The 27,618-nt window shown below is 29.7% G+C and overlaps 1 protein-coding gene across 2 annotated transcripts in view; it reads right to left on the bottom strand.

The window, feature by feature from the left end:
* LOC136080698 (uncharacterized protein PF3D7_1120600-like) overlaps nt 1-27,618 on the bottom strand; it is an 81,498-nt gene that overhangs the window by 29,875 nt on the left and 24,005 nt on the right. For both annotated transcript variants that reach the window (XR_010638600.1, XM_065797678.1), the window contains exons 3-5: nt 7,522-7,725; nt 5,119-5,888; nt 4,928-5,033 (exon numbers count right to left, since the gene is read on the bottom strand). Coding sequence is in view for 1 of the 2 variants with exons in the window: in XM_065797678.1 (XP_065653750.1) it covers nt 4,928-5,033; nt 5,119-5,888; nt 7,522-7,725 (1,080 nt within the window). In the remaining variant the exon portion in view is untranslated. The remainder of the gene's footprint in view (nt 1-4,927; nt 5,034-5,118; nt 5,889-7,521; nt 7,726-27,618) is intronic.

Here is a 27,618-nt window from a genome sequence, read left to right on the forward strand (position 1 = left end):
GCAGTAAACAACTGATTGATTAATATTGATTGATAATAGATTGATTAAATGATTGATAACTGTTTAGGTTAAAATTCACTAGCCACTGCAAGCCCCAAGCTGTCACAGAAGAGAGATCCCATTCAAAAATTCACATTCAAGTATAAGCTAAATCCAGGCTTAATACTTGTCTAATAGAGAAAAAACTAAAAAGTACAAGGTTTCTGCTTGTTCGGTAGGAAAAGGAAGTGAAGAAATACTACAATTACAAGCTATTTCAAGCAATTATTATCCAAATCGTTCTGACAAAAAAAATCCACTTCCAAATCATAAGCATGAAAGCTTTACACTCAATTTTTGACAAAACTAAATGGCTGCATTTTGATTAGACTTACATAAAATGTGACTTTAGTCAACTTTTTGGTGACAAATATTATACTTCAATTTTTCCTGGCAATGAAAGCAAAAATTATAAATAGAAACTTGTGGACAAATATGGCAATAAATTTCTCTTATGGTAAGCAATTTGTAGTTACAGATAAAAGAGTAGAGCTTTTATGACACCAACTTTGAAATCAGAGCTTATATTCAAAAGTGTCTTCAAAAGATACATTTTTTACTTTTTTGATCGCACATTAGATCTTGTTTGTTTTTATTTGACTTAGTTTTGTGCCACTAAGCAAAAAAAGTCTGAAATGGTATAAATAGAGAAAGGTTATTTTGTTGGTTTATTGCCCACAATTCCGACCCATCAAAAAAAAATTAGTGTATTGATAAATGACATTTCCATAAAACAAGCAAGACTATTAATTCTGTTCACGATTTGCTGAAGGCATGGTCAATCATAAGCAAGAAAATGACAATAGATAAAAGACATGAAGAAAACAGCATGAGTAGTTTAATAACTCATGTTGTTATTAAAAAAGAATTCCTTTCTAATCAAAACATCCCAAAATGATTAGATGAATCCTGAGTTTGTACAGGCAGAACAAAAAAAATATTTTCAATCACTTCACTTAAAACAAAACTTTGCACTTATGTATCAAAAGTGCAAACAGATTCTATATGTTGATCAGTTTTGCACCCCTTCTTCATCTATTAGGCTAATCTAAATGTATTTACAATACATTGTTTCTGTTTGGAATGTTTAATGCTGGATCTTCTTGACTCGATGCATGGGTTTTGCTTGTGTATCTATGTTTATGACTAGACAACTCATTCTATTATCTCCTAATGAGAGTACATGATGCCATGATGCACATGGATGGTGTCCCTGTTTTTACTTTTAGTGTGCATTGTCAGGGCCGCATTTGGAACCCTTTGTTACAACTTAGAGTTTATTAATAGTAATGAGGCAATTAATTGGACTATTAAATAGTGTACTGAGTACCTTCTGCGCTTTGAGCGAAGCTCTTTATTTAATCTAAAAATGACTAAAATATCAAAAACTATATATAACAAAAAAAATCATCACCAAGTTCTCTATATCTATTATTCACTAATATTCATGGTCTACAATGTAATTTTTCTTCTGTTAAGTCTTATCTCTTGCAAAGTTCACCACACCTATCTGCTCTTTGTGAGAATAATTTGAGTTCAGCTGTCTCATCTTGAGATTTTAGTGCTGATGGTTATCTTCCTTTTATTTGTAAAGACTCTAACAGCTACATGCTTGGCCTGGATATTTACATTTATAAGAATTCACCTATTTGTTAGGAATCTAGGTTTGAATCCACCAACTATTCTTTTATGTGCTTTCGTTTAGCACCACTTCACTCCATCACCTTTCTCTTTGTTCTATTTCGCTCTCTTTTATCTCAAGATTGCATTCTTTTTGATGTTATTTCTGATCAAATTGACCAAGTCCTTTCTCTTTATCCTTCAGTCAATATTGTTGTTGTTGGTGACTTTAATGCTCACCAAACTGAATGCTTGGTTCTAGTGTCTGACTCTGCAGGTATTAAGGCCTAAAACTTTTGTCTTTCTCAATCTCTAACACAAATACTCAACTTTCCAACTCGCTTCCCAGACAACCTGAATTATTTACCTTCTCTACTCGAATTATGTCTTGTTTCTGAACCTAGTCAGTGCTCAGTTTCTCCACATTCACCCTTAGGTGTTTATGATAACGGTTTGATCTCTATAAAACTAATTTCTCATTCTTCTTAATCATCAGAATCCCCCTATCATTGTACCTCTTACAACTACCTTAAAACTGACTAGGACTTTTCCATTGGTTTTCTTCATGATAGCTCTCGTCTTCCTGCTGATAAATATGCTTCTTGTGTAACTTTTTAAATTCAGGCTGGCTTGGAATCTTTTATTCCCTCTCAACAATTCCAAGTCAAGCCTCACTCTTCTCAATAGTTTTTCTCTCATTGTGCTGCTGCAATTTTCAATCGTAACCATTACTTCCATATCTTTCGCCAATGTAATTTTCCAGAAAACAGACATCTGTTTACTATTGCTAGAAACCATTGTAAAAAGATTTTGTCAAATGCCAAAGTTTGCTATTCTCAGATCATAAAATCTTGCATTTCATCTCAAAAATTACGCTCCCAAGACATCTGGAGTATCTTTAGATGTCTGTAATAAGGACAAATCTGTTATTCCATATCTATTGCGTGGTTTAGATTTTGTTACCTTACCTAAAGACAAAGCTAATTGCTTTGTCTTTGTCTTTGTAATTGCTTGCTAAAAACTTTTCATAAATCTCATCTTTTGACTCCACAAATCACATCCTACTTGATTTAGCCAACAAACAGGTTCATCCATTTGACATTAGTCTCACTCCAGCTTTTGTATCTAAAGTGATTTCATGCTTAGACTCTTCTACAGCTTGTGGTCTGGACAAGATACCTGTTATAGTGTTCTCCGGAACCGTTGTCTGAACTTTCAAAACTATTTAAAAAGTGCTTATCAGAGTCTTGTTTTTCACCCTGCTGGAAAGCAGCATCTGTTATACCTATTTTCAAAAAATATGGAGAGCAATCTGACTTGTTAACTACTGTCACATTAATCTTCTTACTATCATAAGCTTACTATCTTCCTTCTTACTATTTATTACTACTACTTACTATCAAGGTTTTTGAGTCTTTAATTAATAAACACTTAATTGCTCATCTTTTTTTTTTCTTTTTTTTTATAATTCACCTCCCCAAGGCCGAGAAGACCACTACAGATGAGGAGGCTACTTGTGGTTATAACCCTCTCTCAACTCTTTAACTCCAAAACACAAACCTTGACGAACAAGGCCATTGCGCGAAGAAACAAGTTGAGCGAGGTACTACCAGGGACGTAACTAACTGCAAAACTAGCACCTGCTAAGGTTACATCTCTTCATTGTGTTTGCCACTTTCTTACACCAGATTCTGTTCTTTATCTCTATAAATCTCTCATCCATCCTTGTATAGAATACTGTTGCCATATCTGGAGTGGATCTTCTAATGATGCCCTTTCTCTTTTAGACAAGGTGCAAAAGCACATTGTAAACATAGCAGCCAACCTCCAATTATTATCACACTGTTGTAATGTAACTTCTCTTTCTCTTTTCTACAGATACTATAATGGGCACTGCTCTAAAGAGCTAGCGTCTCTTGTGTCATCAACTAAAATTCATTTTCACGTTACTCATCATTCAATTAAGTCTCATCCTTTTTCTGTGACTATTCCTAAGTGCTCTAAAAACTCTTATTCTTCTAGTTTTTTTCCTCGAACATCAGTTCTTTGGAAATCGCTTTCTTCATCTTGCTTTCCTGATTCATATAATTTGCATTATAATGTCAATCGTTATCTTGCTCTACAATCTTCATCTTTTCTCTTCCAGTAACTTCCAACTCTAATAGTGGTCGCTTGCAGCCTTGTTGGAAGTGAAGATGTTTAAAAAAAATGTTAAAAATCAGAAACACCAAGTTAACCCAGCATAAGACATTCTAACTTTAGTGATATCTTCAAGACAAGAAATAAACAACTCTGCTGTCTTATTTTTTCTAAATCATGAGAAAGGTTGATTTTTGAAAGTAAATTTTACAATCATCATGCTTAGTTAAAAAGAATCTGTGCAAAAAAAAAAAAAAATCTAACTTATATATCCTTGGTCATACACCCACATCAGAGATTAAAATGTAAAAAAAATTGATTTAACAAAAATACAGGAGCATTGTTTAGAAAACAAAATAATCAATTCTTGCAATTTAAAACTTTCCAACATCATCTGTTCTCATAGAATGCTTTATTGTCATTAGGGTCCATTATGTGGCAAACTGCATATGATATTTAAGCTCATACACTAAAAATTTAGAAAATACAATAATTGAATCTAACTTCTGTATCTAGGGTATTTAAATTATATTCAAAATAAAGTAATAAAAGTTACAAAGCATTACCCGTCAACCCATCTCAATGTTCCATCTCTACTGTCTATACCAAGCCAGTAATATTGTAGTTTGTTTGCAAAAAAACTCAGTAAGATCTTAATCTCAGCTTGATTATAAATGCTAACCAGGTAACCATGTTTTTTTAAACAGCTTTGTCGAGCTTCACTAAAAGTTAGCATTTTTCTTTCCAATGAATAATTAAAATGAACGCCATCATTGTTTGAGTAAGTACTTGCTGTCAAACATGTCAAAGAATAATTAAAATGAACGCCATCATTGTTTGAGTAAGTGCTTGCTGTCGTGCATTAAAAGTTTTTAAAAATTTGTGCTAGCTTTTTAAAGTTTATTATTTTTGATATTCTCCCATAGATAAATAAATTATTATAGTAATATAACCAAATAACTATAGACAGCAATAAAACAAAAAATAAATAACTAACAACCAGATAAACAGAAATTCACTTATGCACACATAATCACTTAAAGCATTCAAACTAAGTTATTCATTGTAAAATTTGTCATTGTCTTTATATAACAATAATATAACAGTCTTAATATATTTTTTAAGTTACCTCCGTAATTAGTTCCAGGATTGCAAGATACATGCTTCTTATGCTTTTTATCTGCTTGACATTTGCTCTTATTAATATCCATATTTATAGAAGTGACATTTTTTACCTGATATTAGAATAATCATCTCTCAAAATTCAATATAAATAATTTCAGATTATAAGATATCAACTATATAATAAACTAAGCTTACCTTGATGTCTTTTTTTTTCAAAGATAAACTACTTCTATTTGTTTTTAGTTCTCTTATTTTTGTATTTCTTTTTGAGCGTGTTTTATCTTGAGGCTCATATGAACTTTTGTCTAGTAAAGCTACATAATTTTTATTAATTCTAAACTTCTTTATTATAGCTTTTATGTCTTGATTGTTTTGGACTTTTAGATCTTTGTTTGTTTTCTCTTGATTGTTTTGATTTGCTTTGCTGTTTAAGGTCTCACTTTTCTTTGTAAAAAAGTTTTTTTTCACAATAAAATGTGCATCAGAATTTGTTATTATTCTTGGATTAGATGTTCTAAGTTCATTTTGCAAGTTGTTAATTTCATTTAAAAGCATATTTTCTTCTAGCTTTGATGACCTCATTTTCAAAGTTGATCCATTTTTAAAATTTGACATATTTTTTGAACTAAAAGAAATATTAAGAGGAGTTTGTATAAATGGAACAGCAAGATCTTGGTCAAACACCTCTTCTTTTGAGGTGGCATGTTGCCCATTTGTATCAACAATTTTTCCGTTAGCTCGAACATCAATGTTTAATAACTCTTTTGTTTCATTGTCAAACTCTTCGTAATCGTCATTTTTTTTTTCTTCGCTGTCAAACCTTTTAGCTTCATTATCATCTTTTTTGTAGTTTTCTTGTATTTGCTTTGTTTCATAATTATAATGTATTGGACTTTCTGTGTGTGAACCATATTCATAACCATTGAGGTTTTGTTGACTTTTATTTTTCTTATCAAATATAGAACCTATACAAAATACAAAAATATTTAAAAAATCTAAAGCTAAAAATTGTTTTATGTATTTTATGTAGATGTGTACATAGGGTTGCCAGAAATCCGGCTTTTACGGAGTTTACAGCGTCAAACCTTCTCCTTCATAAAAGCCGGATATCTGGCAACCCTATGTAAACATTGCAACATTTAATGAAAAAATCAGAATAACTAAGACAAATTAACACAACTTTTTATACTAAATTAATAATACGCATCCACATATATTGAAATGCATACACACATACATTGACATATATTGTCACACATATACACATACATATATATGCACATATACAAATATATATATATATGTGTGTATGTGTATATTAATGTGTATATACAATCCACATACATTTAAATGATTATAATCAATACAATATATCAGTGTAACATTAATACATAATTTATAACATCTACTTTTAAATAAACATACACAATGTATGTAAATTTATAATTAGTGTGTAACTAGGTATAAACAATGTATATGGATATAAAATGTATGTGTATAAATACACATACACAAACATTGTATCAATGTATTAATGACATGTATACACAAATACATTGACGCATATATTGTCACACGCATACACTTACATATAAACATACACAGTAAAAGTGTAAAAAAGTGCCCACACTATTTTAACAACAAAAATATTACTTTTTTGCAGTGTACACATTTAAATATATTTAAATATATCTATAACTATCTTGGAATACTTTCATTTAAAATTCATAAACTAGTTGTGGGTGAGGGTTTGTAAGTCTTTGATGGGAATCCTCTTATTGGTGATACCACTATGAAAATACTCATATGCAAAACAGTTTAATTCCAGAAAGAGCAACCAGTTCAAAAATTTTTAAAACTTATAAAATAAATAACTCTAAAAAAAGATTATGGGCTTCACCTGATGCTCGTGATTTTCTAAAGTTCATAAAAATTTATGATTAACCAGTTAATAAAAAACCAGTTGAGTTTTCCATTATGATTGTCAGGCTACTTTTTTGTCCTCATTCTATTACCATATTAAGAATCTTGACAAATACCATGTCAGTTTCTGACAACTAACTCAACCTAACACTTGATAACTACCTTATCCTGACTAACATCACTAAAGATTAACTTCTGAATTGACTTTTAATTTGTTTTATTTGTTTTATCATAAACATACAGTACCAGTATATATGAGGATACTGAAAAAAAAAGACCAATAATAAATATAAGCATATTTAAAATAAATTTTAGAAAAAAAGAGGTAGATAACTTTTTTATTTTGTCCAAAAAAAGTTTTCAGAGTTTTTTCATATGATACTTATTATTGCTTTGAAAGCTCTCAAATTATTTTAGTGTTACTTGAGATTTGTTTGATTGTAAAAATACAAGAGAAAATCGTATTGAAAGTTCAGCCAAATGTATGGAATACACAAATAGAGTAATCATAATTAAGAAAATATTGAAAAGAAAAAATAACTTTAAAAGTAAGCCACTTTAAAACCACTTGGTAAGCACTAATGTAATCATGAAAATGAAGAGGATGAGAGATATTAATTTTGTTTAAAAATAACCTTTACAGTATAAAAAATTATTAATATAAAAAAGTATAACCTATCTTTTCCTCTTCTTCATTTATAGCAGATAGTTCGTTATTCAATCCTTCATTATCTAATTTAACTGCATCTCGTATTTGATTGACATTCTTTTCTGATTCCAATAAACTTTCTTCTTTTGTAAGATACTCATTTGGGTAGTGTTTATACTCATCTAATAACTCTCCTTCTACAGAGTGTTTGAAAAAATTGTTATCTAAAACTAAAAAAAATTTATTTAAAATAAATGATACTTTTCAATTTGTATAAAAACAGAGTGGATGGGGAGGGACAGGTTTTATGAGTTTAAGATGTTTTCAGGTAACAAACATTGAGTAATTGAAGTATAAAATAAAATAAAAGCATTTATGTGTGAGTGTGCATATATATCCTTATAATTAAATTAGGTAGCAATTCTTTTAGAATGAAAAAAGGTAAGAAAATGGCAGTTTTCCCCTTCAGGTTCACAAAAACTGCAACTTAAGATGTTTAAGACAAACTTTAGTATCTTTAGTAACTTTAGAAGATCCTGAAGCAAAAAAATGTTTTTTAAACCTTGAGACGTAATGCCCAGAAAGTGTTTTAATCACTTCTGAAACCTCAACAACCTTAATGATTGTTAAATTAGAGTACGTGTGGCATACTTAAATGGAAATTAAAACTGTTTTTAACCAAAGTCAAAGTGAAACATTTGATTTTTTTCTTTAACAATTGCTTTATCAAAATTGTTATTTATATACAAAAAAATAAATTACCATTAATGGCACTTTGACATAACACATCACAGAAAAGAGCTAAAAACCTGTTAAAAATATATCACATTGAACTGTCTTTAACCTAAAACTAATCATCTTTTACAATCATTAAACGTTGATTTTTTTGCTCTCTTGAGGCATTATTAGTCTGTGTGAAAAAAATCAAAACTCCTCTGAGAGAAATCAACAAATTTTCTTTGCATCATTTTCCTCCAGTTTATGAAAAAAAAAATTACAACTCTACAAGAAAATTTAATGAACACCACATGTGATAGCCTAGATGCTATCTATATAGCATATGTGATGGCATAGATCCGGGTCAAGTATGGTTATAGTATTTATAATACTTAAATGGTATAAGTATTATAGCCACATGTGGGCTATGCATGTAGCTATTATCTAATTGGTATAAACAACATAGCCACACATAGTCAACATTTAAATCTTTCCATAATTGAGTGTGGCTATTATTTGATGACAATTGTCAAAACTTTTATATCTTCATAATGAAATTAAATGAGGATGATTTACAAAAAATTAAAGCTATGGAACTTGGGGAAAAAAATACCCCATTAAATTTTTCCTTTACGACTCCTTTGAGAAAAATATTATTTTGTTAAAAAAAGTTATGTTATTTTATATAAGCAAAAAGATCTTTTTGTATATTTCAAATTTCATCAACAAAACTCCTGGTGTTTAGAAACGGTGACCATGTAAAATCTATAACCCCATCGATTTGAGGGGGTTCAATTCATTACATAGTGATGGAACTTAAATTTTTTGTAATGATTATTGATTTACTTTAGGATAGAATAATTTTCTTTTTCTAAAAAAGTTATTTTTGTAGACAGGGTTCAAGAAGGCAAACATATTAGGGTATTTTTGTAAAAAAAGCATAATATTTTGCTGCCAAATATTATTTTCATAAACTTTAAAATTTAAAACTATTATTTTATTGTAGTAATTTGAGTATTACAGATTTACCTAATGTGTAAATAAAAATAAACAATTGACATCAGATTATGATAATGAACTACTTAACAAAAAAAAGATGCTGGTGATATTAGGTGTTCATTACCACCTCTCTACAATTCCTCTAAGATAGTTATCAAGTCTTTGACACAAATGTCTAGTGCATGCAGTTGTCTTATTTGCCAAATTGGAAAGCTTAAACTTATTAAAAAGCATCTTCCAGGCCTAAAATCTTTTTTAAAAATTTAAATCCTTCCTTTCCATCAACAGAAAAAAAAATGTACATATTGTTTGTCAATTATAGCTCAAGGTTCTAATCAATCCTGTATAATCGCAATAAGACGCCAAAACTTGCATTAATTTGGTCCAAAATAAATCAAGTTGAAGCAGAGCTTTAACTCAACAAAACAAAAAGAACTCAACTAGTTGAAAAAGTTTTTAACTAAAAGTTTAACGCTGCCAGAATATCATTTCAAGATTGCTTTCAGCACTCAGCAGATCATTGAAAATGAGCTTGGCTGTTATCAAGGTAGCTGTCAAGAGTGACAAAACAAGTAGTTCTCAACAAAAAAAACGTCACATGTTAACGCCAACTCATTGCTGCCATTGTTGAAAATCTACCTGAAACATGCAAGAATGTCAAAGTATTGATAAATATTATTCAAATGAATGATGTGACACTTTGCATTTCATGTAATATTATTTGCATTTCATTTAATAAATGGTCAGTAATGTTTGTGGAGTTCAAACCCCACTCAAGAAAGCAATCTTGCTGCTAGTGTGATGTCCATTCTGAAAATCTACCAAAATCTGGATCTTTAAGATTTTTTGAAATGTTGAAGGAAAGATATCTCAAGTTTAATGCTTATCACTCAGATTTAAAGTTTGCTTTTTAAAAACTATGATTTTTAAAAGCATTGATATTCTCCAACGAATACCTGAAAAAGCTTGTACTTATGAATTCATTGGTTTTACTATAACATGAAACACTAAGAAATTCTAAAGAAGCTGTTTGTTCATGTTTTGGAACAACACTAAAAGAAAGCTTTAGGACTAAAACTCAGAAATTCACAACGCCTTTCTTTTTTGGCTTTATTTTCCCCAATATTAGTCACACCAAAGGTTCATGCTGTCTTCTACCATGTTAAAGACTTTGTGCTAAAGTCTTCAACATGGTTAAAGCTTCAATATTCACTCAGAATCTTTAGTGAACAAACATCTGAAACGTTGCACTCAAAATTCAATTCTCATTGGAAATGATACAAGCACTACTCAAGCAGTGATCAGAGCGCTCTGATCATCCAGAATATGGAAAACAAATTCTTAATTTTGTTGTTGACTATAACAGCAAGCATTTGCAACAATGAAAACAAAGTATTTTAAGAAAAAATATTTTTGAAACTAAAATTGTAAGTTTAAATCTGTAAAATATAAACGATAATATATTGCAATTTTCAATAGTTAAAATACAAATATTTGCAAGGACTAGACATAACTATAATAATTATAAAAGGTAGACACATCTGTAGAAAACACATCTTAATTTTTTGAGTGTTTAAGATGAGAGATGTTTTAAAATATTTTAATTTCTACATAGTTAAAAATGGATTTTAAACAATTAGGTAAGGTTGAATCTTTTTTTTTTAATGTTTAAAATAATAAATTTTTGCAATAGCATTTTTTGGCATTTCTACAAAAATACCCTAATATATTTGCCCTCTTGAACCCCATCTAAAAAATTGAGTAATTGAGATTTAATTTAGGACAGCGTTATTTTCTTTTGAAAAAAAAAATAACGCTATCCTAAAGCAACTCAAGATTCGTTAAAAAAAATTTGTTTCATTAAATATTTTTGTGTGTTTTAGAGTAATGAACAGAACCTCCTCAATTGGGGTGTTTTTACACGGTCACCGTTTTCAATCCATCAATGACTCAGACCATTGAGCTCGCTCTTGCTTGCTGCATAGAAGGAATTGAAGATGCAACTTGTCTTTATTTTTGCATGACGAATACATTTCTTTCATTGCTTTGATTGCGCGCTCTGCGCATTGATTACTTCTGGGATCTGAAGTATGGATGGCTTGCACTTCCAGTGATTTTTCAAAGAGCTTAAAGCCTTTTTGTATTGATTCAGTACTTCAGTCAAGTTATTAAAGTCATTTTCATTGTAGAGTTGGTCTGTAAACCAATGGTCTGTCCAGTCATATGATATAAATTGACATACTCTCTGCAGAACTGTTCTTGTTGAAGGAACTAAAATGAAAGCCAGGATCGCTAGTATAACTCTGGAATTCCACCTAGCATTGGTAATGTTGGGTAATTTCTGAAACCTGATCAATAGAAAATGCTCCTTTTCATCAAAAAATTGGAACGCTCGAGTGAGATGTAATAAAAATGTCATATCATCTCTCAAACCTGATGATTTTTTCCAGTGTTAACGCTGGTGGTATTTCCAACAATCATCTGTATTGAATTCCGCAGGCAAAATTCATCGAGGACTTTAGAAATTCCTTGAGCAATAGTTTTTTCCTGCCATCTACCAAGCCTAGGTCATCCAATTTAATTTCACTTTTTTTCATTTTTAAGGACGACCACTTATTAATCGATTCCATTGATGCGCTAGTCATCAAAGTATAAGGACCAACTTTCCATAAGCAACTTTTTAATCATTTCTTTTTTTCAGCTTGATTGCCTCTTTGATTTTTGACTTGTAAATAGCTGATTGACATGAAGTTGAGATGCCAATGCCTTCACGAGCCAATTGCTTGCACATGTTAGCAGCTTTGTTTATTGATACTCTTGTGTAGGTTACCAAGTTGACTGCAATTTTGCTTTTATGATTTTTTCTGCTTGGTGTAGGAGTAGTCTCACCTTCTTCTTCTTCTTCTTCTTCTTCTTCTTCTTCTTCTTCTTCTTCTTCTTCTTCTTCTTCTTCTTCTTCTTCTTCTTCTTCTTCTTCTTCTTCTTCTTCTTCTTCTTCTTCTTCTTCTTCTTCTTCTTCTTCTTCTTCTTCTTCTTCTTCTTCTTCTTCTTCTTCTTCTTCTTCTTCTTCTTCTTCTTCTTCTTTTTCTTCTCTTCTTCTTCTTCTTCTTCTTCTTCTTCTTCTTCTTCTTCTTCTTCTTCTTCTTCTTCTTCTTCTTCTTCTTCTTCTTCTTCTCTTTCCTTCTTCTTCTTCTTCTTCTCTCTTCTTCTTCTTCTTCTTCTTCTTCTTCTCTCTTCTTCTTCTTCTTCTTCTTCTTCTTCTTCTTCTTCTTCTCTTCTTCTTCTTCTTCTTCTTCTTCTTCTTCTTCTTCTTCTTCTTCTTCTTCTTCTTCTTCTTCTTCTTCTTCTTTCTTCTTCTTCTTCTTCTTCTTCTTCTTCTTCTTCTTCTTCTTCTTCTTCTTCTTCTTCTTCTTCTTCTTCTTCTTCTTCTTCTTCTTCTTCTTCTTCTTCTTCTTCTTCTTCTTCTTCTTCTTCTTCTTCTTCTTCTTCTTCTTCTTCTTCTTCTTCTTCTTCTTCTTCTCTTCTTCTTCTTCTTCTTCTTCTTCTTCTTCTTCTTCTTCTTCTTCTTCTTCTTCTTCTTCTTCTTCTTCTTCTCTTCTTCTTCTTCTTCTTCTTCTTCTTCTTCTTCTTCTTCTTCTTCTTCTTCTTCTTCTTCTTCTTCTTCTTCTTCTTCTTCTTCTTCTTCTTCTTCTTCTTCTTCTTCTTCTTCTTCTTCTTCTTCTTCTCTTCTTCTTCTTCTTCTTCTTCTTCTTCTTCTTCTTCTTCTTCTTCTTCTTCTTCTTCTTCTTCTTCTTCTTCTTCTTCTTCTTCTTCTTCTTCTTCTTCTTCTTCTTCTTCTTCTTCTTCTTCTTCTTCTTCTTCTTCTTCTTCTTCTTCTTTCTTCTTCTTCTTCTTCTTCTTCTTCTTCTTCTTCTTCTTCTTCTTCTTCTTCTTCTTCTTCTTCTTCTTCTTCTTCTTCTTCTTCTTCTTCTTCTTCTTCTTCTTCTTCTTCTTCTTCTTCTTCTTCTTCTTCTTCTTCTTCTTCTTCTTCTTCTTCTTCTTCTTCTTCTTCTTCTTCTTCTTCTTCTCTTCTTCTTCTTCTTCTTCTTCTTCTCTTCTTCTTCTTCTTCTTCTTCTTCTTTTTCTTCTTCTTCTTCTTCTTCTTCTTCTTCTTCTTCTTCTTCTTCTTCTTCTTCTTCTTCTTCTTCTTCTTCTTCTTCTTCTTCTTCTTCTTCTTCTTCTTCTTCTTCTTCTTCTTCTTATTCTTCTTCTTCTTATTCTTCTTCTTCTTATTATTCTTATTCTTCTTCTGCTGCTCAGTCTTATTCTCCGTCTTCCGCTTCTTCTTCTTCTTCTGCTCGTTCTTCTTCTTCTTCTTCTTCTTCTTCTTCTTCTTCTTCTTCTTCTTCTTCTTCTTCTTCTTCTTCTTCTTCTTCTTCTTCTTCTTCTTCTTCTTCTTCTTCTTCTTCTTCTTCTTCTTCTTCTTCTTCTTCTTCTTCTTCTTCTTCTTCTTCTTCATCTTCATCATTATCATCGTTTTCATATTTGCTCTCGTCAGCCTTAGAGTCAGAATCACTAAATCCAGGATAGTAAGATGATTAGTTGAAAAACCTATTCTATTAGAAAGTTTTTGTCTTTTAGAAAGATGGATCATTTCTCTACTGGCTGCTTGGCCTGTAGAGTATCACACTGTTCCTTTGCTTTCCACTTTGCTTGTCCTCGGAAGATAACTATTCCATCCCCTTTAGTAATATCAAAAACTTCATCAAAGGGCTCGTAGCTTTCCCGCTTGACACATTCATCATAACATTTCAGCATTTTATCAAGCTTTGCTCGTATAAATTGATCAGATCAATTGGAAAATGAGGAAAATTCAGTTTATTCTTTCACAATTTGGTTACATTTTTGGAAATTTCCGCTATTAACTTCTTTCTTTCTTTAACTTTTGGTCCAAGGAAATGGTAGCGTCCAATAATTTGCCTTTGGATTCTGCACTTTTCTTCCAGTGAATATTCTTCCAAAGGGACCATTCTTTTTATGAGTCTTCAAATTTTACCATATTGTTAGTCCAAACATTCTTGTTCTTCTGAATTCTACTATTGTTAGACATGTACGTCGCTATGTGTTGCTTCTGTAATAACTATAAAATTATAATAACTATAAAATAAGCAGCTATATTACATATACACAATCTAAACTGTTCTAGAATATTCTAAATTGTTCCTGAATGTTCTAAATTGTTTTAGAATATTCTAATTTGTTCTAGAATATTCTAAATTGTTCCTGAATGTTCTAAATTGTTCTAGAATATTCTAAATTGTTCTAAAACATTCTAAATTGTTCTAGAATATTCTAAATTGTTCCGTTCTAAAGTTCTAAACACTTCTAATCTCTACAAGTTTTAAATGATTTTCAGCAAAGCCACACGTATTAGTGGTACCAGTAACAAGATTAAATAAATGACAATTCGTAATTTTATTTGCGGGGTGACCTTTTTTTACAACCTAGAGGAATTGAACATGTTTTCAATGTTTACTAACAAAAGTTTGTCGATTTATGACACAGTAAATTTTTCTTTTTTAAAAAAAGTCAAAAAGTCATAACCCTAGTACTTCTTAGGGTGCGGATTCACAGCACTTTCGTAAGTCCAAAATTTGCGTAAAGTTTGGGTAAGTTTTGCTTAAAAGTTACGCAAACTTTACAAAAGTTAAGTGGTATTCACAAACCTTGCGTAAACAAAAACTTACGAAATTCCTTAGTTTTTTCGCAAGTTATTACTTACGCTAAAGGTCTAAAAACGGTACTCACAACATTTTCCTTAAAAGTGCTCAGCAAACTTTACGCAAGAAAAGTAACGCTGCTATTTTTTGACTTGAGTTTGTCGTAACTTAAAATCATCTAATAATATTTAAAAATGGCGTTTTTATTATTATAAAAGATTTCAGATTTTGTTTGTTATTGTCAATAAAATATAATTTTATCTTAATTTTATACTGCTATACGTTAAGTTATTTATTTAAATAATACAACTATAGTTTTTTTTTAACAACAACAACAATAGCAGTATATTTACCAAAAATTTAGATGTATTATATAAACTTGTTTTATAAAACTTGTTTTTACCTTAAATTTAATGTTAAAAAAATAAACACACAATCTATATTATGGATAGTTCACTCTCTCATAGCCTAGCTAAAACAAGGAGAGCGACCATAGTACGGATATATCATATAGTTTTGTCGTATGCCAATAACCTATTAAATAAGTTAAGTTAACTTAATAACTAGTTATTGTCATACATTAAAACTATATGATGTATCCATACTATATTAATTTATAGTTGTATCTATTCTATGCTATCTATACTATATTATACAAAAATATATACAATAATATTATTAAAATATATACTTTAACTTGCATAACTGCAGCTAAATTGAAAAAATATTTGAGAATTTAGGTATTTCCTAAGATTTAAAAATGTTTTATTATTAATTTTTAGATAAAAAAAACTTTTTAAATTACGCTAACGCCTTTTTTTTCGCACCCTCTTTTGGAGATAGAACAAAATAACTTTGGTTTTAGTAAAATTCAAAATATTATGTTGTTACATCATATATATTCTATTGAAGTAAAAAAGTATTATAACCTAAATATTAAACTTACTTTGAATTATGATGCTATGTTTTTCGATAATTTCAATTATTCAAAGGTGTTAACAATATTAAGATTATTTTGAATAATAATGCTCTGTTTTAAATCATTTCTACTATCAGGAGATATTATTATCTATGGATAATTTAAATTATTAAAAAAAAGAGCATTGTTTTTTAAAGCCTAATTTCTTGGTAAATAATATTGTTATTTGCAAATAATAAACATATTGTGTAGTAGTTTAAATTGTTTTGGTAGGTCTTTTTTTTTGTATTTCTATATGAAATCTCATTGTTGTAGTTTGTTAGTGCAAAGAGCAGAAATTCCATAAAAAGTTCCCTGATCCACCAGTTAGTCCTAATGGAGTGATAGTGCTTTTCACAATTCAGCAGTATTATTATCTGTTGCTATTGAAAATAGTATTACAACTCTTGAGATGACAGTATATTGCTCACCATCGGTTGTAGCTATTAGATTGTACTATATTTGGTGTCTTGAAAACCTACTACAATACTTGTTGTTGTGATTTAATCAATACTTGCTCTGTCAATGAGTCAAACTTTTTTATACTGCACGTACCTGATTCACAGAGTTAACTTTACGTTATCCATCAAATATAAAAATCATGTTTTTATTCATGCAAATATGGTATCATAAAATCTGAAATATCACTGAAAAAAACTTACAAAAAACAATTGGGTTTTAATTCAAACTCAACTTTTATTAATTAATACAATCGAAACATTTTCCATAACATATTATGAAAAATACAATGTATTTTTCATAATATGTTATGGAAAAGTTGTTGAACTTTTGCTTATGTTTTCAAAATGTTCCTTATATTTCTGACAATAGAAATTTTGTGTATAAATAGTTTTAAATATACTACAATGCGATCAAATGTATTTTATGAATTTATTGAAGCAATTTCTTTATTTAATGAAACTGTCATTCCCTATTGCAAATAAAAGTGTTTTTGATTCAAGTCAATTATATGATAAAACAAGACCACTGAAAAGAAAATTTAACAATTATCATGTTTTCTTATACTCTAGGGTATGAGAAGTAAGAATGAAAACAAGAAGTTAAAGAAAAACACTTTAGTTTAGCACTTCCATTATTTTATGAACGTGAAATTTTATGCTAAACTAAAGTATTTTGTTTTAACTTCCTGAAGCAATGCAAGAGAAGTTGCATGATCTGATCAAGAGTGAACCCAGACCTTTTTTGGTACTATAGTACCGGTATGGGCGCCAAAAAATGCCTCAAAATAATAATTTCATGTTGTTTTTCTTTTTATATTAAAAATAGAAAAAAAGTCCTTTCAAATGCTAGTTTTCTGTATACTTTAGTTAGTTTATTTAGCCAGTAATGTTTACAAATAGGGTTCGCGGCTGGTTTAGAGTTAGGGTTAAATAAAACAAATGGGCATTCACTGATGGCATCATACAGGAAGCCGAATAATTATCTTATATAAGCCCAGGATAATACAATTTATATTACCCATTTAAATTTGAATAAATATGCCCGAATTATTTCTTAATGAGTTCTTATAATTTTTATATTTAAAATAATAGATGTGTAGCATTTTGTTAGTAATCGATATCTCATTTAAAAAACCAACCGACTCTTATTGATTCCATTTTTAATCCAATTATTAATTATTTTGATTATTTTACTAATAGATACTCAAAATAGATTGAAAGAATGTTTATGCTATACATGCTATTACTTTTAAAAGTAATTGCACGTATATGCTATATGGGGCTATTCAATAATACGAAACACTTTTTTGCTGTTTTTAGACTCCCTTCTTTGTATATGTTACATTTTTAAACAATCTCTCCCCGCCCTATTTGTGACGTGACATTATTTTTAAACAAATATATCTTTGAGCTTGTACTTTTATGCTAAAGGTTTACTATTCCGCTGTGATTAGAATTTAAATTTTTAAAATTTTGTCATGTCACACTGCAGCTAACCACCCCCTCTCCCATGTAATATTTGGTGACGCTTTCAAACACCTCCACCCTATATAAGAATGTCACGTATTATTTGAATAGCCCCTATATGGTTTTGCTACATTTTTGAATAAAGCAACAACAACAAAAAAAAATAATTGTAAGTATATTTAAACCCGGTCTTTAAAAAAGAAACATTCACTGCTTAGTCACATTGCCCTGTGTGTCTTAATGAAAAAAGAATTAGTAATACTAACTACTTCCTTTATACAAATAGTTATTTAATATTTGCTTTAAATTTTGGGTTAGTTTTGCGTATGTTTTTGTCTAAGTTTTGCGTAACTCATGCGCAACCTTAACTTTACGCAAATGTTGCGAAAAAGTTGTGAATACCAAATAGTTACGCAAAAAATATTTTGCGTAAGTTTTTCGTAACTTTTGCTCAGCTATGCAAGAGTTACGCAAAAGTTGTGAATCCGCACCCAGGTCTATATAATGGATTTTTTTTTGTCCTTTTAGATGAGTTTAATTCTGAATTGGACTGGGTGTGAGCCGTAAAAAAATGTGCACTTGACTGCAAGCCACACTAAAACTAAATTGTTTATTCGTGTTCTGTACAAAATTCCCACCCACCCGTTTATTTAGGCATTCCTTCCCCCCTTCTCGTTTATTATTATTACTAAAATTCCCGCCCCCTTATTTTATTTACACCCACTTTCCCCCTTCCCCACTATATTTGGCACCCAAGAGTACATCTTTTAAATAGAGACTGTCCAAAGTCAAGTTTATCTCTCAAACTCGACGCATTTAATAATAGATATGCTTAAAGATATGGGGCATGACCATTTCGAAATATAATCTCAAAAAAATTTCCAGACATAAACAATGCAAATAGCTGAAACGTAACTAATTAAGTAGACATGGCTTTTTTTTATTTGATGAGGAGCTTGTTTTACAATGGAATCAAAATTTTTTTACAATGGAATCAAAAATTTTTTACAATGGAATCAAAAATTTTTTACAATGGAATCAAAAATTTTTTACAATGGAATCAAAAATTTTTTACAATGGAATCAAAAATTTAAAACGAAATTTTGATAATGTTAACTTTCTTTTTTTCATTTTTTTTAAATAAAATAAATTTCTTCAATTTTTTTTTTTTAAAAAACATTTCCATTGAGATTTTTGCTATTGTTGTATTAAATTTAAGTTTAATATTATATGTGAAAGCAAAGTTACAATGCAATTTAAAATAACTTTTTTTTTATTTACTCATTTAAAAATATTGATATTTTGATAAAAAAAGATTTATATAATGCATTAGATAAAATCGATTTTTAATGCTGATAAAAAATGACTCATTAATTTTACAATAATTACTCCTTAATTTAACAGTATGGTTTGTTTAAAGTTGATTATAAGTGATGCCTGAACATATTTTCTATCCGAAATAGCTTCTTATTACAACGGAAAGTTAGTATTAAATGATTTATCTTATTTTATATTTATATTTCTTTTCTAGTACTTTACGATAAACTACTAATCTTAGTAGTTTTTTGAAAAAAAATTACAACAAAAACAAAAACAAAAGAGGAGATGAAACCCCGGGGATCCATAACTAGAAACCCTCAGAATAAACACAGATATAAGGAGGTGAACAAAACAAAAACAAAAAAAAACATAGACATGCGCAGTGAGATTCTTAAGTTTTTGAAAAAAAAAATTTAAGCTAAGGAAAAAGTATATTCTCATGTCAAATAAGATTTCAAGGTAGGTTTGCTATGGACCACTTTTTGATTAAAAAACGTCTTGATACCCAAATTTTTACATTTAGACATTGTTAAAATGAAATAAAATTAAATTCGTATAAATTAAATGTTAGCCGTTTTATGTATTAGACTTTTATAAAGAACGCAGAGCCGAATCAATTTTAAAATTGATTTCGACTCAGTTCTCTACAATTAAAAATCTTTATAAGATCGTAGTCTGTTATTATTTAATTTGTTACTTATTATTTCGAGTTATTCGTAAATTATGTCGAAAGCTAAGACTAGACATTCACCCTCCACTAGAATTTCTGAGTTTATTGAATTTTATTCCGAGTGAGCTGCTTACAAACAGAGCAGTTATACAAAAAGGAATTTTGTTGAAAGAACAAAAGAATATACACCAAAACAAATATTCTAACAGAGATCTTGCAAGCAAACTAGTTTGACTTGCTTTTGCTTAATGGAGAAAAGCAAGTGTTAAGTTTCAACAACCTGTTATTGTTGAGAAGAAATTGCTATATTATCGAATAAAAACTCTTCGGGAGAAAGTAGACAACGTTGCATGTGGAAGTACTAAAGTAAAATTAAAAGAAGTACTTAAATCGAAGTTAGATAAACTTATGGACCTCACTACATGTTCTCATAGAATACTTCTAAGTGAGAATGATCTGTCTGGAGAACCCTCCTCTCACCAAAAACTATGATCAAGTTAATGTATAGTTTACTTTAAAACCAAATAATGAAATTAGATTGTTGGTTGAAAGGTATTTTAAAGGAATAGTTAAGTATCTATGCTTTCCTTGTAAAACAATTTTTAGATAATTCTAAGTCAAGAAAAAACACAGTTATTGCTAGCATAAGGTGATTATATATATTATTGTTTTACTGAGCAGCAAATGATTGGATGATGAATTAACAAAAACAAACATAAAGTACTTTATTTTATAAAACTATTTTTTGTTTATTTTTGGTAATTTTGGGATTTCACCTAATGTAACTGTAGTAATTGCTCAAAGTTACATACAAGATTTAATTGAAGCAGGATTTCTCACCCCTGAATCCTCTTACCTGAGAGCGAGAAAAAAAGTCATGGTGAATGCAAAGAAAATTGTTAACTCAAAACCTTTAAATGCATATAATATTTAACAAGAATAATAATAAATAATTCAAATGGACCGTTACATCCTATTACTATCAAAGAGTAACAAATTATCATAACTTTGAAATCTGGTGGTCCAAATCTTGATCATTTTACCCTTGATGAACCTATACATCCAGATAAGCCAGCTAAGATTGCTGAAGGTTTTTGCTGTAACAACATAATCAAACTGAATCATGTTTAGTATTTAGAGCAGATAGTTCTTCAATTAAAAAAGCCGGAAAGGTGGTAAAGGTTAGGTTTAGGATTATGGTTAGGTCACAAGTGTCACTAGGTCATATGCATGTTTCATTCAAATTAGTTGTTTTTGTATCATCTAATAAAAGCAATTGATGGACCTACATCATGTAGTACTAAATATGTAGGTCCTGTAAGAAATTTTTTTTCTCTTGTTGATAAAATGGAATATAATCCTCAATTTAATGCTCTTCCATACGGAGAGAGCTTTGTTGACATTCCAGAAACAATACTAGAAAACATATCAACAGATCATAAACAATCCTAAAAGCTATGTAAAGCAGTTAAGATTGGTGTGCTGCCATCTAAATCTAAGAAAAACACAATGCGACCCCTTAAGTCATGTCAAATAGTTCACTATTGGCATGGAATCGTCTTTATGTTGACAAGCAAATATGTCTTAATTGAGCAGAATTTGAAAAATCTAAAGTTACTTGTCTTAGTCTGTTTACAATTTTATTTCAAATTTTTTTTTGATGTAAAAATAAAAAACAAACTTGAAGATTCCTCCTATTACATTCCTTCTCAATTGAGCATTCTCAAAAATTAACCTGATATAATAAAAAAAAATGTGACTCTCTACATACAGTAAAGAGCTTGGTATAAAAGCTATAATAGTGTTTTAATTTCTTTGTTATCTAATAACAATGCAGAAGGTCGTGACTTTGCAGTTGACCATATTTTGAAACAAAGAAAGTAATGATTTTTTTGGATATATTTGAACTAGACCAAGAAAAACATCTAAACTGAACTTTGCAGCAACTGCTCTTCAAGAGCAGTTGTTGCAAAGTTCAGTTTAGATGTTTTTCTTGGTCGCATCTACCAACATAGTAGCATCTATGTTGGTAGTTGGATCAGGAGCAAGAGTTGGGTATATTAGAGCTAGAGCTCAACATAGGGAAGTTGTTACCAGTGTTTATAACAAAAAAAATAAGTTTTATTAAGTTTTTATCGTCAATAGACGAAAATATGTGTTAAATTATTGTTTTTTTTTTAATAGTGTTTTCGTAGTGTTTTTAAAATATCATTTTGCGTTATGCGGTAGTGGTGTAGTGGTAGAGCGCTCGCTTCATAAGCGAGAGGTTCCGAGTTCGATTCCCACCACGTGCCTGGTAGTACCGCGCTCAACTTGTTTCTCCGCGCAGCGGCTTTGTTCGTCAAGGTTCGAACAAATATCACTAACATCATCTCTCTAAAACAAAAAAGAAAGTCTAAAGAACTATTGTAAGCAAATATTTTATTCATAAAAACTTCTTAAAAAATTCGATGCTTCCTCTTCCTCCCCCTGAAAAGTGCAGAATCTGCATTGCAGATAGGATTTATGCAAAATAATAACTATGAAGCAAATATCAAACAAACTTGCAAATTTGACTGTTAAAACTTCGTCAGATCAAAAAAATATTCAAGGAAACCCTATTTAAAATTTAATTTTAGATAAGAATACGCCTTTTCCGAAGCTTTTAGAATAAAAAAAAGTTTTTTCTGTACCCTAATGCGCAATCCGATTTGCTGATTTTGAAAGTGACGTGCGCGCCTTTGTTTGAAAAACCAAAATGAAAACAAATAATAAACAAAAAAAATTAAATAGCAACAACAACAAAATTATTATTTTTCAATTTGTTTATGAACATCATAATTTTCCTTGTACATATAATTTTTTTTTAAGAAAATTTAAACAATTGAACTAGACAGCCACAAACAGAGAATGTCACAAGTTCCATATATAGTAAATTAGTGACATTTATAGAGAAGTCAGGCTTAGAGTACCCCAATATAGACTTATCCTAAGCCTATTTAGAGTTTACAAATATGCATCCTGGTCACGCTCTTGTAAACTAGGACTTTTTCTAAAGAGTGGTGGAGTGAATCCAAAAAGAGTCGATCCAAAGAGTGGTTTATAAAAATCATATAAAGACTGTCTAGTATAGAGTATATCTAAAATAAAATATAAAAATGACTCAAAACATTTATGAAAAGCATTTTAAAAAATAACAAAAAACCTGCTCAAATATGCTACCGAAAATGATTAAAATAAACAACATCTGTATATGTGAATGGAATGAAATAGCAAATGAATTAGCAATGAATGAAATAGCAAATACTTTACTGATATCGAAAGCAAATTTGCTAATAGAATTCCTCTTAGTAATATTTCCTTTTATGATTTTCTTTTAAATCTACCAATAGTTCACTTTTTCACCTATTTATCAATTGAAGAGTTTGAAAGAGCCTTCAATTCTTTAAAAAGAAACAAAGCAATTGGCGCGGACAAAATAAACAAAAACATAATTATAGATTGCTATGAAAAATTAAAATATATTATTTTTAAAGTTTTCAAAGCATTTATACAACTAGGGGTTTTTCCTGACCAACTAAAAATCGCCAAAATTATCCCGATTCACAAGAACGATGAAAAATCAAAAGTTAATAATTATCGTCCTATTTCTGTCCTCTCTACGAATAATTTACTAAAAAAAAATAACTTTGCTTTGAAAAAAATGCTTAATTAATTACGTATTTCGCTAACAAAAGAAAAAAAGTTATAATAATACAAATGTATAAATAGATGGCTAGAGCAAGAAGAAGAGAAAATTGATCTTATTCAAGTCTCTATAACTGCTAAACTAAACAAGCCATTATTTAGTTTACACGTGAAGTCTCAAAGTCTTTTGGTAAATCAAAATAAACACTTGGTGTTTTCATCGATTTATCAAAAGCATTTGACTCAGTCAATCACAATATTTTACTTAAAAAACTTGAATTCTTCGGAATAAGTGGTAAGGGGTTGTCCATAAATTACGTCACGCAATTTTTGACCTCCTTTTTCCTCGTAACGCATCCGTAACACTTTATTGACCCCGCCCCCTAAAATTTCGTTACAATTTCGTACCCCCAAACACACACGCACACACACCACCCTTAAAGATTTTTCAAATATTTTTTTAGGAGGAAGGGGGAACAAAAGTTTACAAAATACAAAACGATTTTAAAAATAATAATATCTATAATTTTCTAAGCTTCATTGAGTTAATTAATGAGTACTTTTCAGTCTGTTTGATGCTGTTTTTTCATCCCAATAGTTCCGTGTAAAATTGTATAAATTAACATTGTAGATGCCAAAATGCTATTTTATAAATATAATTTTCTCACAACTTGTCGCGTTAGCGTGGTCTCGTGGATACTGCCTCGGGCTAGTAAAACCGATGGTCTAGGTTCGCCTCTCGGTAACAAAATTTTTTTTTTTTCTAGTTAGTTCTCATTGGTTGTTTTTTTGTTGCTGCATACTTTTTTGCACTAACTAAATAAAGTTCTTGCCTTATAAAATTAAAGCACAGAACGTGTACTGCTCATAGACTGTTACAGCCGTAACAGTCCGTTAACAGGCTGTAACTACTCCGTTAACCGAGTTTGCACATCAACTAAGTAAGATTTAGGCATAATTTTTTTTTTTACAATCAACATGTAGATACATTAAATGAGGGTTTTGGCTTGGTCAGGTACTCTTTTAATAAAAAGAAAGTCTTTTCTAGATTTAAAACGAAAAAAAAAAAAATGTTGCGTGACAAAATCGAAATATCCCCCTCCCCCTCGTAACAAATCGTCACAAAATCGCCTATTCCCCCCACCCCTTCCCTTTAGCGTGACGTAATTTATGGACGACTTCTAAATTTTTTTTTTGTTGTTGATAAAATTGATAAAATGGTACAAAGTTACTTGTCAAATAAAAAACAATTTGTCTACTAAGAGGATGACAACCCAGCTAGCACACATACATTAATAAAACGTTAGAACAATGTGCGTTGCGTTGGCCCAACATCGACCGCCAACGTTTTTTTATATCATTTTGGTTACAAATGCGACGTCGCCAACAACCAAAAAACAACGTTGGTTCAATGTTGTATTTTAAGTCGGCATTGCGTAATGTTTTACTTTGATTCAACGTAGTACTTTACGTTGGCACAACGTTGTATTTTACGTTGGCAAAGCGTTGTATTTTACGTTGGTAAAACGTTGTATTTTACGTTGGTAAAACGTTGTATTTTAAGTTGATTCAACGTTATATTTTACGTTTCCTCAACTTTATATTTACCTTTTATCGGAACCGAATTTTTTTTTTTTTCATGTTATGCATATACGTTTAAACATAAAATATTATGTATTTATACGCGTATTTATAATCGTATATATTATGTATAAATGCATTTATATATACGCATTTCCGCCATTTTGATGCTGAGTTAACAATTTTTACTACATATAATTATACTTATTATGTTGCATCTGATTAAAGAGACATTATTAATGTTTGTTTTGCTTGTAGCTTGATATTTCATTACATAAAAAAGAGAAAAATATATAAGCAAATATATTTCCATGATGAACTGAAATATCTAAATGAAAAATAATTCTCATAAATTATACAAATGTATATTTGTATATCAGCACTTTCTCTATGCAAACGTAACGTTAATCCACTGTATAAAATCCAACGTTGTTCCAATGTATGTATATACATCAAATCAACGACGGGTGAATAACATTGGATCAACGTTGGGTTTAGATCGTAAAAAAAATCAACTTTTTGCGATGTTTTTACATACATTAATTCAGCGTTGGTTTATACACATTAAATCAACGTCGGTTTAATAACATTGGATCAACGTTGGGTTTACATCGTAAAAACAATCAATTTTTTGCGATGTTTTTACATACGTTGAACCATGTAAATGAGCCAGCTGTTTTTTAGTTCCATCGGTATTAATTTCATCATTAAACAAATGACATTGGATCAACGTTGGTTTTGATTTGGAAAAAACAGCCGACGTTTACGATGGTTTTACATACGTTGGCCCAACGTAAGTGTGCTAGCTGGGTTAGTGAATTACAAACAACTAGCATAGTTTTGTGATAATGCTGCTGTTATGTTTGTATATGTAGACATATATATATTTTATACAGATTTGTTTTTTATATATAAATAAAGTATAAAAGTTATATATCTATATAATATATATATATATATATATATATATATATATATATATATATATATATATATATATATATATATATATATATATATATATATATATATATATATGTATACATATTCTTCCTGATGAACCTACTGATGGTGAAACACAGTGTTGAAGTAATCAAAAATTAGATAAATGTTTTTACTAATTTATTATTGCTCTGTTCTTTTAGAACATTGAGCACTCTATTTGTGGAATACACTAACATAATTTATAATTTATATATATATATGTATATACATCACAACAGCAATATTACAAAACTATGCTAGCAATTTGTAATATAAACTTAAATATAGATTTTGCATGATGTCAATTATAATATAAACAACACTTTTTCCAGATATAATACAACTGATTAATGTTGCTTAAAGCTTGATGCCTAGCAATAACTGTCAGTTATACATATTTCTTATTTCTTATTAATCAGCCTTATTTTATTTAAATTATACAGTTGATGGTTGGTGCCAAAAATTAGAAGTTTTAAGCACCGTCTAAGAGTTGTGTTTTTTATTGGTTCAGTTATTCATAATGTGTTACCTGTGCAGGTAACTCGCAGCAGTGAGTTACCTTTACATATTTAAAAAAAAAAATCTAAAGGATTGTAAGAATTGTTTGTAAATGTTTTGTTTAAATTTTTTGAATTTACTTTAGATCAAATCTTTTTACTGCCTCTCTAGTTTAGTATTGTTAACTATTGTTTAAAAGTATTTGTTAGTTGGTGTTTTTCAGGTTCTTACTTCAATAAAATTGTATTTTAATTTGACATTGTATTCCAACATCCAAAATTTAATGGCATAGTTAGCAGTGGTAAGTAAAAATTTTCTTTCAATAAATTGCATTTTGAAAATCACGTTATCTAAATCTTTTATTTATCTAAAAATGTGGATTGTGCTCAGTAGGTATATTTTTTTAAACTTTTTAAAGTTTTAAAAACATTTGCGTATTTCCTTATGGAGTTACATCGCCAGTGCTATAGCCCAAGGTCCCACAGTTTTGGAGGTTTTGGTTCATAGAAAAATATAATTTTAAAAGAAACTCTGAAAATAAATTTTTTGATTAATCATGGAAAGGGCCCTCCTGCTTTAAAACAGCCCTGAGCCCCAAAAAGTCTTGATCCACTACTGCATATTGCCATAATATATTATATTTTATATGTAATCCAGGAATAAAAATGCGCTGGGAAAAGCAGTTCGCTAATTGATGGTGTATTTTTCTGTCATATGCCTTCAATCATTCTGCATAAAAAATTGTACACATGAATAGGAAGGAACCTTGACATGGTTCATGTGCTTTAAACAAATGCCTTCCAGACAGATACTCTTTCAACCTTAACTGTGGAGGTGGAGTATCAGCATATTTCTGAATTTAGTTTATACTCAATTAATAGAAGTTTGCTTTAACTATTTGTTCAGAAAGTATTAATATTCAGGTTTTAAGAATCATTTTAAAATTAGTTTTGAATATTAAAATTGTTTTCTTTATTTTTAGTAGTGTACACTGTGGATTTCAAGAATGAGATAATTGACAAATATATGACATTATTTTTTCTATAAAAAATATCCATAAATTTAAATTGAATTTAAATTGTAGGTATAATTTCAATTCAATT

This window comes from Hydra vulgaris, chromosome 05 (genome assembly GCF_038396675.1).
Source record: "Hydra vulgaris chromosome 05, alternate assembly HydraT2T_AEP".
NCBI classification, from domain to species: domain Eukaryota; kingdom Metazoa; phylum Cnidaria; class Hydrozoa; order Anthoathecata; family Hydridae; genus Hydra; species Hydra vulgaris.